Source organism: Leptodactylus fuscus, chromosome 5 (assembly GCF_031893055.1).
Source record: "Leptodactylus fuscus isolate aLepFus1 chromosome 5, aLepFus1.hap2, whole genome shotgun sequence".
Taxonomy (NCBI): Eukaryota; Metazoa; Chordata; class Amphibia; order Anura; family Leptodactylidae; genus Leptodactylus; species Leptodactylus fuscus.
In genome coordinates this window covers 11,542,811-11,555,244 of record NC_134269.1, presented here as the reverse complement: position 1 = coordinate 11,555,244, position 12,434 = coordinate 11,542,811, and the positions used below count along the sequence as shown (strand labels likewise).

Sequence of the window (12,434 nt, the reverse complement as noted above, 5' to 3'; positions counted from 1 at the left end):
GTGGCTAGTGGGCTTATACACCTTGATCAATATGTATACTAAGAACCTCATGTTCAGTATTGTAGAATTTGCTGAGAAGCACTACTAGATCAATGTATAAGATTGGGATGTGCGGGCCATGTTTTTCTCTTTTTGTGTCTATCTATCTATCTATCTATCTATCTATCTATCTATCTATCTATCTATCTATCAATCACAACAACAATGTTGAATGTTTCCCCTTATTTTTCAGATTCAGCACGGTATCCTACAGCTATCTTCAGGCAATGGTTTACGCCATTGAGGAGATCAATGCCAATGAGTTTCTTCTCCCTAACCTCACTCTTGGCTTTCAGATGTTTGATACCTGTGTACACATGTCTCGTGCTCTCTGGGAGACATTTATCACCCTGACAGGAGAAGACAACGCCACTCCAAACTACCACTGTAATAAGAAGGTTCCTCTGGCCATCATTGGTGACCCAATATCACTTCTCTCCATAGCTATGGCTACAATATTGGGAGTCTACAGGTATCCTCAGGTGTGAACCTCTTATGAACCCAATAATAAACCCATATATTATCTGTACATTGAATACGGTGTTAGGTTTTTGATATCATTAGTGATGGAAATTATCAGGGGGTGGGTAGAAGTTTCCAAAAATGAGATATCCCATTGTAGGCTGAAGTATTAAGACACCTTAATCCACTTCTCAAACCAGCCTTGGATGGCCTTCATTTTTTGGGTTGAATTTTTTGAAGACATTTTTCATTTACGCCCATTAGTTTTTAGACTATGGTTGCAAGAACACATCATGGTTATGGTTCCGATAGTGTTCCTAATTCAGATTTATTATGACCCTGGTCATGCTAGCCAATTGGACTAGAGCCAGATGGAACCCAAAACTTTTTGGCCAGATACAGTACTTGCTTAGGTGGAGGGTATGCAGCACAAAATTCTGGTCAATGAGGCTATAGCTAGGCTTGTTATGAGGTGTAACTTGAAGTTTCCGTCCATGTTGTGGTTATTTTTGAAATTCTATCGTTCCAGGTCAGCTATGCTGCCTCCGTATACTCATTGAGCGACCGTCTCTTATACCCATCGTTTTTCCGTACCGCTCCCGGTGATGACAAACAGTCAAATGCCTTGGCCAAATTGATCTCCTTCATGGGATGGAAATGGGTTGGGTTGCTGTCTCTCAACAATGACTATGGAATTTTTGGGTCCCAAATTCTCAAAGAGGAACTTCAGAAGTTAGGTGTATGCATCGCGTACCATGAGACATTTGAACAAGGGACTTCTTTAGAAAAACTCCAGGTCATAGCAAACATTATTGTTCAGTCCTCCGCAAAAGTTATCATATTGTTCTCCAGAGACCCACATATCCACCCGCTACTGGATTTGCTTCTAGAGAGAAAGGACGTGAAAAGGATCTGGCTCGCCAGTAATGGCTGGTCAAACTCACCACTGTTGTCTACCCCAAGATATAGTCCTTTATTGGCTGGGACTATGGGCTTTGTATTACATGAAGTAGATATGCTGGGGTTTAAAGAATATCTACTGGGGCTTCGACCATCAGCTTTGCTACCTCAAGATATATTCATAAAGAAGTTCTGGGAGTTGGTTCTAGGCTGCCGCTGGCTGAGCGATGGATCTGTCGTAGACAATGGGACTCTATGGTGCACGGGAGAGGAGAAACTGAGATCCTACATGAAAAGTCAGTACGAGAACTATAACTCCGACTTCAGGATGCAATATTTAGTATACAATGCAGTGTACTCAGTAGCTCATGCCATCCATAATCTAATCTTCACCTGTGTTCTCGACGAGGAATCCCCGACACGTGAAAAATGTGGAGTCTTGGCCAACATAAAACCATGGCAGGTAAACTTTCTTTTCAGATTGTATTCCATTTTGTTAAATCAACTTTTTGTCTGTAGGGGTTAAGGAGATTGTGATGCCTCAATGACCTTGATGGTTGGCCAATATCATGGTTGGCATCATTTATAATACAATTTTTTACATTTTTTTGTTGATTTCTTGTCCGTGGCTGGCCAATATTAGACCATAATTTCATAGAATTTAATATTCAGTCAACCAGTGTAAGTTTTTGGTTTGGACACATATTATCGTGTGGCCCTAGCCCTATGATCAAAGAGGATCCAACCTCTGAGACCCCTCTCATGGGGTCTTAGAAGTCTTTGGGGATTTGTGACACAATTGTGGGGTGGATATCTTTGGATAGCTTTGGCATCTATTGATCTGTTTATAACTCTGTAGGTTTTTCAGTACTTGAAGAGGGTCTATTTCAAAAATCGGATGGGAGAAGAAATGTTCTTCGATGTTAGTGGAAACCCCCCAACTGACTATGACCTCCTAAACTGGCACAGGAACTCAGATGGTCTTGTCAAATTTGTGAAAGTTGGACGGTACAATCTACGTCAAGGTAATGAGAATGAGCTGAACATCAACACCACGGCTATCAGATGGATCACTGAGAGCAAAGAGGTATAATGTGATACCTACAGTGGAGGACAACGTAGAGCGTAACACCATAACTTCATAACGTAGCATTGTCTTACTATTTCTAGGTCCCCAGCTCATTATGTAGTGAAAGTTGTTCCCCTGGATTCCGCAAAGCTGCTCAAAAAGGGCAACCAGAGTGCTGTTATGACTGTGTACCTTGTTCAGAGGGCGAAATATCCAACCAAACAGGTATATATGTATTCATATTCCTTTCCAAAGCCATAAAAATAGTTGAGTGAACCAATTCACACCCCAGATGTTTTGGGTTAACCACCTGCAATGGGTTATTAGATCTCTTCAGACCTCAGAGCATAATAAGTGGAGGCCTAGGGGAGGTGTAAAACACTTCTACTCACCTTCTCTCAAATCTCTTTGGCTTCCTCAAAGCATCTGGTGCTCCATGGCGGTCATCTTTGGTTGTCTTCTCACCTCTTCCAGTCCATTGGTGAGTACATGATTGGGTATGTTACTTTGGGCATACTTTGGACATCATGATGCTTTCTTCAACATGTCATAATGTCGTAAGGGGCCAGAAGACAACCAAAGATCACCCCAATCACCCCACACAGGTGATCCTTGTGAATATTCACACAACAAATCTCACACGGTTTGCCCATCTCTAGACCTAAAGGATAAGTCCACCTTTGCTGAGATTTTTTTCTCACGATCTTCACAATTTTGTTGATTGAAGTTCTTAGCTAAATGGTGACTTTCCCTGCCCTTGATATGCATAGTCAATCACAATATGAATCCAACACTGGAGAAATCATTGGGGTCACTGTGGTCGCAGTTGGACCAGGCCTAGAAACCAGAGGGCCCACAGTCACCGACACCACACTAGGGCTGGATAAACTTGTTTCTTATTTCCTTTAATGGCCGGCAATCGGTACATCATAAATTTACCACCCCTGCCCTCTGGTGCTCTGGAGTGAGATGACTTATGATACACAACCCTCCTCTGTCAGGAAAGAGAAGATTAACCCTTTAATGGCATAAATAGCCGTTAATAGGATACAATGAGCATATAGTCAAGAACAGATTCTGTAGGGGTGGCTATGGCACAAAACGGGGCATAGTTACAGTCTAGGGGGGGGCGCCAATAGAAGATGGGAATGATGCACAGACACGTTGTGAACAAGTCTTCATTGTGGTCTGGGCTTAAAGAGGAAGTGTAAATGTTTTTAAAAAGTTTGGATGGTATTCAGATGATGGTTATGGGCAGGGGGTCTCAAGCTGAGTTTTTGCTCAGTTACACCCATGGAAACCAAAATACAGAAGTTTTGCTTGAGGCCACCACATGTGTAACATCTATCCAGCTTGGCATTGTACCACATACCTGTAGTAGGGTCTACTGGTTTCTATAGCTCCACACCTGATTCCAACTCTCCTTGCACCCTAGGCAGCGCCGCACCTCCCATGAGGCGACCTGAAGCGACTGCTTCAGGCGGCGCTATGTCAGGGCCCCAGGGAAGGCAGCATTTTTGGTTACCTAAGCCAGTCCAGGACAAGCTGTCCTGGACTGGCTTAGCACCGAGCGGTGGTTTGGGGAGGCCACTGGAGCAGCGCTGCTCCAGTGGCCTCCTCTCACGCTCAGGCAGAGAGCAGGTCCTCTCCGTGCCTGCTCTCTGCCAGCAAACAACACTAAGCCCCGCCCCCTTCACTTCGTCACGCCCCCTCCGCTCCACCCCCTCCTCCCGGCAGGGGGGGGGCGGCTTTCTGTAGTTCACCTCGGGCGGCGAAAGGGGCAGGTTCACCCCTGACCCTAGGCAGTCACCTACTCAGCCTACTGTACATCCCAAGCCAAGGGATACAGGCCAAGAATGTGGTGGAATTTCTCAAATTTGACTTAAATCTTTTGGTTTTTATATCTTGTCTCTTAGATTCGAGCAACTGTTTTCCATGTACTGCTGAAACATGGCCCAATGCCAATAAAACCACGTGCCTTCCCAAAGATGTCGAGTTTCTGTCTTACCCAGATCCACTTGGAATCACCTTAACCTCCACCGCTGTCTTCTGCTCCTTCACCACCCTTGGTGTCTTGTGTATATTGATCAAGTATAAAGACACCGCCATTGTCAAGGCCAACAACAGTGATCTTAGCTTCTGCCTCCTCGGCTCACTGTCCTTAAGTTTCTTGTGTTCTCTTCTGTTTATTGGAGCACCCAGAAGATTAACATGTCTCTTGCGTCAAGCAGCTTTTGGAATCATTTTTGTTCTTTGCGTTTCATGCATATTTGCTAAAACCCTGATGGTTATCATAGCTTTCCGGGCAACCAAGCCTGGAAGCAATATGAGGAAATATTTAGGAGCAAAAGTTCCTGCCGTAGTCATTGTCACCTGTACCAGTGTCCAGGTCTTCATCTGCGTGTCCTGGATTGTGTTTTGCCCTCCTTTCCCAGAAAACAACTTTAAGATAAAGGCCGGAGTCATCATCTTTCAGTGCAACGAATGTTTAGATGTCTTATTGTGGTCTATGCTCGGGTACATGGCCTTTCTTGCTTGTGTCAGTTTTATGGTGGCTTTTTTGGCCAGGAGCTTACCGGACAGTTTCAACGAGGCCAAGTGGATCACTTTCTCCATGGTGATATTCTTAAGCGTCTGGATCTCTTTTGTCCCAGCCTATCTCAGCACTCAGGGAAAGTTGATGACGGCTGTCGAGGTGTTTGGAATAATTTCCTCCAGTGGTGGGATCTTAAGTTGCTTCTTCTTCCCCAAGTGTTATATTATATTATTTCGACCTGATCTCAATACCCGTCAGGTCCTCATGGGTAAAGGCACCACCCAGAAAGGACAATAACCTAGGTTTCATAAAATGGGAGACTTTTTTACACTTAATTCCTGCAGGGATTTTCGGGGGATCCAACTGATTCCGACCTTGCCCCATAGTACAGGTAACTATCTATGAACAAGGGAGAGGAGGGAGGCGATGGAGCAACTAGGAAACTGGGTTCCATGACCCAAGGTTGGAACCAGCATTGGAAACCGAAGGTACAACGCCTAAAAACCCCGGAGGAAATAAGTGTAAAATGGCTCCGTGGAAACCCCCTTTAACTCTATATCTATGTATTGGATTTGGAGCTCCAGATCAGAAAATGTAAAGAAATGCTTAATTAAAAAATTTGTCAACACAAAATTTTTGAGCCCAGGCAGAAAAGTAAAAAAAATGTCACTTACCAGATTCATGAACCTGTTCCTAATATTTGACGTCGGTGTATAGAGAGGGCTCAGGAGTAGGGTTGAGCGATTGTGTTCGGAAAAGATTGGATTCGGATCAGCGATCGAGAAAATTTCACGATCGCGATTGCAAAACTGAACACGATCTTTTTAGGCGGGATTGAGATCGGTACTATTTCCCACAATGCTTTACTTAACCTTCACACTGAGTATATGCTCCTCTCATTCTGAGTGGAGTGTATACTCAGTGTGAAGGCTCCGCTGTGGTTCCATAGGAATGAATGGAAGCAGCCGGCACACAGCCTTAACCCCCAGCGCCGGCTGCCTCCATTCATTCTAATGGGAGAGTAAACTAACATCTCTAGTAGCTACTTACCTCCAGAGATGGCTGCTCCGGTGCCCGGTGTTCTCCTTCTTCGCCTCACTGTTGCTCCATGCTGCTCTTCTCCTCTCGCTGCCGCCGCCTCCCAGGTTAGTGTTTAAAGAGCTAGGAAGGCGGGGCTTGTGGCTTAGGAAAGTGTGGGCGGGTACAGGGCGGGGAGACGTGACATCTCCCCTCCCAGTACCCGCTCACACTTTCCTAACCCACCCACACTCTCCTAATCTGGGAGGCAGGGAGCAGAGAGGCGAGAAGAGCAGCGTGGAGCAACAGCGAGGCGAAGAAGAACACCGGGCACCGGAGCAGCCATCTCTGCAGGTAAGTGGACACCAGGGAGGACTAAGTAGCCAGAGGATTAAAAAAAAATCCTCTGGCTACTTAGTGATTCACTACACAGCGTGGATTCTAACAATTAAAGCGTTCAATTGTTAGATTCCATGCTAATAATTAAAATCCGATCTCTGATTGATAAAAAAAAAGTCCCATTGACTTGCATTGGGATCAGAATTGGGATCGAGATCGGGTTCGAATGAAAAATGATCAGAAATTGGATTTTAAAATCGATCCTGAAAAGTCAAGATCGGCTCAACCCTACTCAGGAGCTGAGATTTTTCAATATGTGGCAGATGTCTCTTGAATAATACTGCAGACACCAGTAGCTCCCAGCATTGGTACAAGTTCTCACCATTTGTGGTGGTACTGTCTAAGGGGGCCAATGAACTGTGTGGGGGCACTGAGTGGGTCATTAAACTATGTGGGGGACTGATGAAGGTCATTGTCCTGTGTGGAACATTAGGGGGACTATTAAAGGGGTTATCCACTTTCTTATATTGAAGGTCTAGCCTTAGGATAGGCTATCAATAGTAAGGTCTAGCTTTAGGATAGGCTATCAATAGTAAAAACAGATGCCTTTTATTGAAGCATAAGTATATGTTTTGGCCATAAACCAATAAAGCTATGCAAAAATAATCGTCGTTTAATGGATTTTTCCAGATCAGTCTCAAGTGCATTGAGGGTGGGGCCTGATTTTCCAGATTTGCCTATAGACATTAACAAGTGGTCACACTTATCTCAGCTCACATGGGTCCCTCATAGAGATGGGTGAACTTATTTGTTCCGAGCCAGGTTCGACCCAATATTTCGATTTGTTTGGATTTTAATGCCCAGGGGAGGTGAAAAAAAAAATAAAAATCATTTATACTCACCTAACCTCACCTCTTTTGGGTCTCCTCACTGCGTCCGGTGCTCTCCTGATGATGTCATGTGCTCAGGGTCACTGTTGAGGCTTGTGGTTGGACCACAGTGGTCATCATGATGCTCGGCATGCCCATGTGACTGCTGAGGTCACTTTACAAAGGGGTCATATACTGTTAGGAGGGCCATAAAAAATTGGTCATATACAGTGTGGGGGTGGGTAAGGGGTTCATAAACATAAGCAAGAGGTCATATATATATATGTGGGGGATACATAAGTAAGGGGTCATATACTGCAGGAGGGTTTTAAAAATGGAGTCATATACTGTGGGTGTGCCATAAGAAAGGGGTCACAGACTGTGGTGGTAATAAAAAGCAGGGTTATATAATATGGCGGGACAAAAAAAGGGGTTATATACCACGTGGGGGCAAAAAAAAAAATGGATTATATACCGTACGGGGGATCAGAATAGTGTGGAAGGCTAAAAAAAGGGGGCTGCATATAATGTGGGGGCCAAAACAAAGCGGGTATTCCATCTCAGCAAACAATGGCTGAGATAGGACTATACAGAGGTAGGTACTTCATATCCAACAGGCTCAGGAGTTTCGGCTGTGCCACATTGTTTCTGCTACTGTCATAGAAATGAATACGAGCAATGGAAACAGCGTTTACTTCTATGGGAATTATGGAAACAGAGTAACATAGCCTGCTTTTCTGTTGTCGAAACTTCCGGCCACCACATCCGGAGTGGAAACAGTGGAGGCGGAGAGGGTTGAGAGATTGCCTCCATTGAAATATTTACAGGTTCAGAGGTGGGATCTTCATCTGTCTGACTTTTATTGCATAACCTGTGGATATGCCAAAATCCTTTTAAAGGTTAAGCAAAAAGTGAAAAACTTGGTTTTGCAGGTGGTGATTTTTGAATTTCATTAGTCATTTGACCCTTTTCATTTGGGACACGTGATGGGCTTGTGGCGCATGATGCAGGAACACTATATAAGGTTAAAGCCTGTTGGGTTAGTCCAGTTCTATTTCGAGAACCAAGCCTCAAGATCAAGAAGGGTCCAACAACTGTGACTCCCATTGATAAGGTGTTTGAAGGGCCATGGCGCTCATGAGTCAAGTGTCGTGACCTCTTCACTATTTACTGTTTACTTCACACGGCATCTATTTCATAGTGGCCATGTGATGTAATTACAGCTTCTGTCCATAAATGAAAATGGGACAAGACTGAAATGACATCACAAGACTGGTAAGAAACAAATGGAAACAAGTGTAAAGAAAACAGCAAAGAGGTCACGGCGCTGTGATGGACCAACCAATCTCAGGTGATGGACCAACCAATGATCTGTTATTGATGACCTATCTTGAGGATAGGTCAACAATAAAGAAGAATTGGACAACCCCTTTAATTCATGGAATCCATGAAAATGTGATAAATCCGCCATATGCCTGATGGATTCCATTGGGACTGCCATGCTTTACTACCATTGTGGTCCCATTGTTCTCCAGATGTTGAGGTTCATGAGGTTGGATTTGCCCTGGTCAGAAACTTACGGTGTAGTAACGTCATAGGCCACATCTTTCTCCAAAATATACATTAAAAAATGGGCTAGGCCAGAATAACCAGTGTGCTAATATATGTGTACAAACTTTATGGGCCAGTTTGAATTTTGGTCACCAATGTCACATAACAGGTTTTTCGCCAGCACTTATTTTTTTTAAGACTCTTGTTGTAGACAAAATGGGTCTAAACCACGGGGACAACGAATTATCAGGCTGGCAGGAGAAGGAACAATTACAATTTCCATATAATTGCCAGAATGTTCCTCTGAGTAATGTAATGACGAATGATAAACACAACTCAACATCTCCAATGCTCCAGAGGTCTCACCATCCAATCACTCTGTGGGGAGAAAATCCATATATACAACCATGTAAACAGGCTGGTGGGATGGAGAGCGGCAGTCAACCAGGCACGCACTGTCACTCCGACATACTGAACTCTTCAACAAAAGGTAAGAGGATTCTGTCTGTCCCCCGGGTTCCCCCCAACACTTATCTCTTGCTTCTTATCCTCTGTAAGTGTCTTTCCATAATTTCCTCATGAACTTCTCACCATAGATCTCAACATCTTCATGATGACTTCTTAATGTATCTCCTCAAGGTTCTAATAATGTTCTTCCTACACATCCCCATGTCTTCTTCATTCTTACGTATCTCCATCTACTTCGGGCCGCACATTTTTGTGACTATCTCTATTTTCCTTGTTTTTTTCAGGACCTTTTAGTGTCTTCAGGATTGTCCTCTCCATCTCCATGTCCTCCTGTTTCTTCTTTGTATGTTGTTGTAATGATCTGATTGTCTTCTCCTTAAGTACCTCAACTTTTTTACTATTCTTCCTGTTCTTAGTTTCTTAAAGGCGTCATCCATAGGTCATTGGAGGCCCATGCTTAGAAAAAGCTTTAACATTAGATGAGTAGGGGGTTTGATTCTTGCCATCACGGATGATCTTCTGTTTGAAGGAACCTTAGAGTTTGATCTCTTTATTGCTTCCTCTAACCAATTTAGTGGTGATGGTCTCTTGTCTCGTTTGATTGCCACCATGGGCCTCATGGCTAGGTTTCTGACAAGTCCCAGACCACGGAAAGTTCTACATTCAAGGTTATATCTATTGGCAACCTTTGTCTTCTGAGACAAAAGATTGTCACCACTAAGATGGTTAGCAAAATTTTTAATTATATTTGCAAAAATGTTTAACTTTCCATTGTCCATAAATTTATATTTGGTTATTTTTTTGTGGGAAAACCCTTTTAATTCCATCCTCTTCTCATCGATCTCATTATATACCACGTGCATTGTATCTAATGTCTGCCTACCCCATACCTTTTATTATAGGACTAATCATCTGTACAGATCAATTTTAATTGTATTTAATAAAAGTTATTATTTAGTTGCTCCATCAGTGATTTGTTTTGAACAAGAGTAACAACCTGTCAGTGGAAATAGAACTAAGATCAAAATCATCTGCTGATGGACGCTGCACTGGATTTAGTTTTTTCATAAACACAATTTTTACTTAGTGTCAGATGTAAGCCCCTTGCACATGACTGTATGAAATGTCTGTGTGCTATCCGTTTTTTTCCTGCATAGCACACTGACTCATTCATTTCTATGGCCCTGTGCACATGACCGTGAATTACATGGTCCCATGTGCAGGCCAACAGTCCAGGATTCAAAATATGGAACAGGTACTATTCCTGTCCCGTTTTGTGGCCGTGCTTCTGCAGCTCCTGTTTATTGCTGCCCTATCTATTAGGATTAGGAATGCACCAGAGAAGACGCTGAAGAAAGTAGGTAAAATTCTAAATATAAATATATATATATATATATATATATATATATATATATATATATATATATATAAAGTCAGGTAACTTTTAATTATCCACCTGTGATGTATCAACCAAGACATAACTAGACAATTCCTGGAGACCCTACCTAATATGAGCCATTGGTGTGACTTTTACCTCTGTAAACATTATACCTTACAGAAATATTATCCTCTTTTATGTAACTGACACATTAGGAGCTAGCAGGAATCTTATTCTTACTTTTTTCTTTATTGCCTCAACAGTATATCAATAACACACTATAAATGCTGTGATTCTATTCTGTTCATTGTATCTGCCCACAAAACTCAGTCGTCTCTATTGTTGTACTAAGGTTGAAAGGTTTGTAAATAGATAAAGAAGAAGAAAATGAACAAAACACATTGCATCTTTCTTTTCTTTTCTTATGGTAGAGTTGGAAGGGACCTCAAGGGCCATCGGGTCCAACCCCCTGCGAGTGCAGGTTTTCCTAAATCATCCCAGCTATATGTTTATCCAGATTCCGCTTGAAGATTTCCATTGATGGAGCGCCCACCACCTCCCGTGGCAGCCTATTCCACTCTCTCACTCCCCTCACTGTCAGAAAGTTTTTCCTAATGTCTAATCTGTATCTCTTTCCCTTTAGTTTCATCCCATTGCTTCTTGTACTTCCTTGTGCTAATGAGAATAGGGGAGATCCCTCTGCACTGTGACTACCTTTCAGATATTTGTAGACTGCTATTAAATCTCCCCTCAGCCTTCTCTTCTGCAAACTAAACAATCCCAGTTCTTTTAGCCGCTCCTCATAGGACATGGTTTGCAGACCTTCCACCATTTTGGTTGCTCTTCTCTGGACTTGCTCCAATATATCGATGTCTTTCTTCTGTCAATGAATCTTCAAGTCTTCTCGCTAGGTATCTCCATGTCTTCCCGATTTCTCCTTAGGCATCTCAACATCTTCTTCGTTATTCTCTCCCTTCCCAGTTTTCTTTTACTGTCTCTTTGAGTCTGTGTCTCGCTCACATGGTCTTCTATCCATTACTTCTTGATAAACCTTCTCCATACTTCTCCAAATGTCTTCAAGATCAAGTCTTCAACAAATGTTCTGATGTTTCTTTTTAATCCAAATCTTGTCGTTATTTTTAATTCTATGACCAGCTATAGTGCAATTGTCCTGTCGTTGTGTAGGAATTTTACCTTCAATACCTTGAAACTTTTGTATGTATCTCCATGTCTCTAAATACAGATAATGATCACAATGAGAGAACACTCAGTGGGTGCAGAGTCTTATTGGCCATGCAACGTTCTTCTCAAAAAATTGTGCAAATTACCTTTCCGAAAAAGCTGTGCCTCTGGTGCTACCTCTCAGAAAGTAGCTTTCCTATAAGTCAAAGTGACTCTTTAGCAGGCCTTGCAACATGACCCTGATGTAAGCCAGACCAGTCATTCTACAGACATCTACAGGGGTCCTCACCTTCCATCAGAGTAGAAGACTGGTTGGCCAGGTTCGGTCTTTAACGGAGATCGGGAGCTGGTGGGGGGGAGTACTTTGCACCTATTTCGCACTAACAAACTGCAGTATATTAAAGAGGACCTTTCACCTCCTGGGGCACATGTGGTGTAATACATGCGGACAGTGTGCTGAATTCAGTGCACTATTGGCTTTCACATTCTGTGCCCCCGGTGAAGAGCTATCAGTGCCGGTACCGTAGCTCTTCACTGTCAGAAGGGTGTTTCTGACAGTCAGTCAGGAATGCCCTTTATCACGGAAGCATCTAGCGCTGCACTGTGAGAGGCGGTGTTGCTTAC

The 12,434-nt window shown here is 43.1% G+C and overlaps 1 protein-coding gene across 1 annotated transcript; it reads left to right on the top strand.

Annotated features, from left to right (window-relative positions):
- Window positions 1-266: 266 nt before the first annotated feature.
- Window positions 267-5,303, top strand: LOC142204420 (extracellular calcium-sensing receptor-like). The gene is made up of 5 exons (XM_075275733.1): window positions 267-521; window positions 1,031-1,864; window positions 2,261-2,488; window positions 2,572-2,695; window positions 4,387-5,303. Exons 1-5 carry the CDS (start codon window positions 267-269, stop codon window positions 5,301-5,303), a joined length of 2,358 nt encoding a protein of 785 aa, XP_075131834.1.
- The last annotated feature ends 7,131 nt before the right edge of the window (window positions 5,304-12,434 follow it).

Excerpts from the sequence above, each read along its gene's own strand:
- LOC142204420 (XM_075275733.1), top strand. The coding sequence starts at position 267 with ATGGTTTACGCCATTGAGGAGATCAATGCCAATGAGTTTCTTCTCCCT. Across the intron at positions 1,865-2,260 it reads CCAACATAAAACCATGGCAG|GTTTTTCAGTACTTGAAGAG; the intron begins GTAAACTTTCTT and ends ATAACTCTGTAG. Across the intron at positions 2,489-2,571 it reads GGATCACTGAGAGCAAAGAG|GTCCCCAGCTCATTATGTAG; the intron begins GTATAATGTGAT and ends TACTATTTCTAG.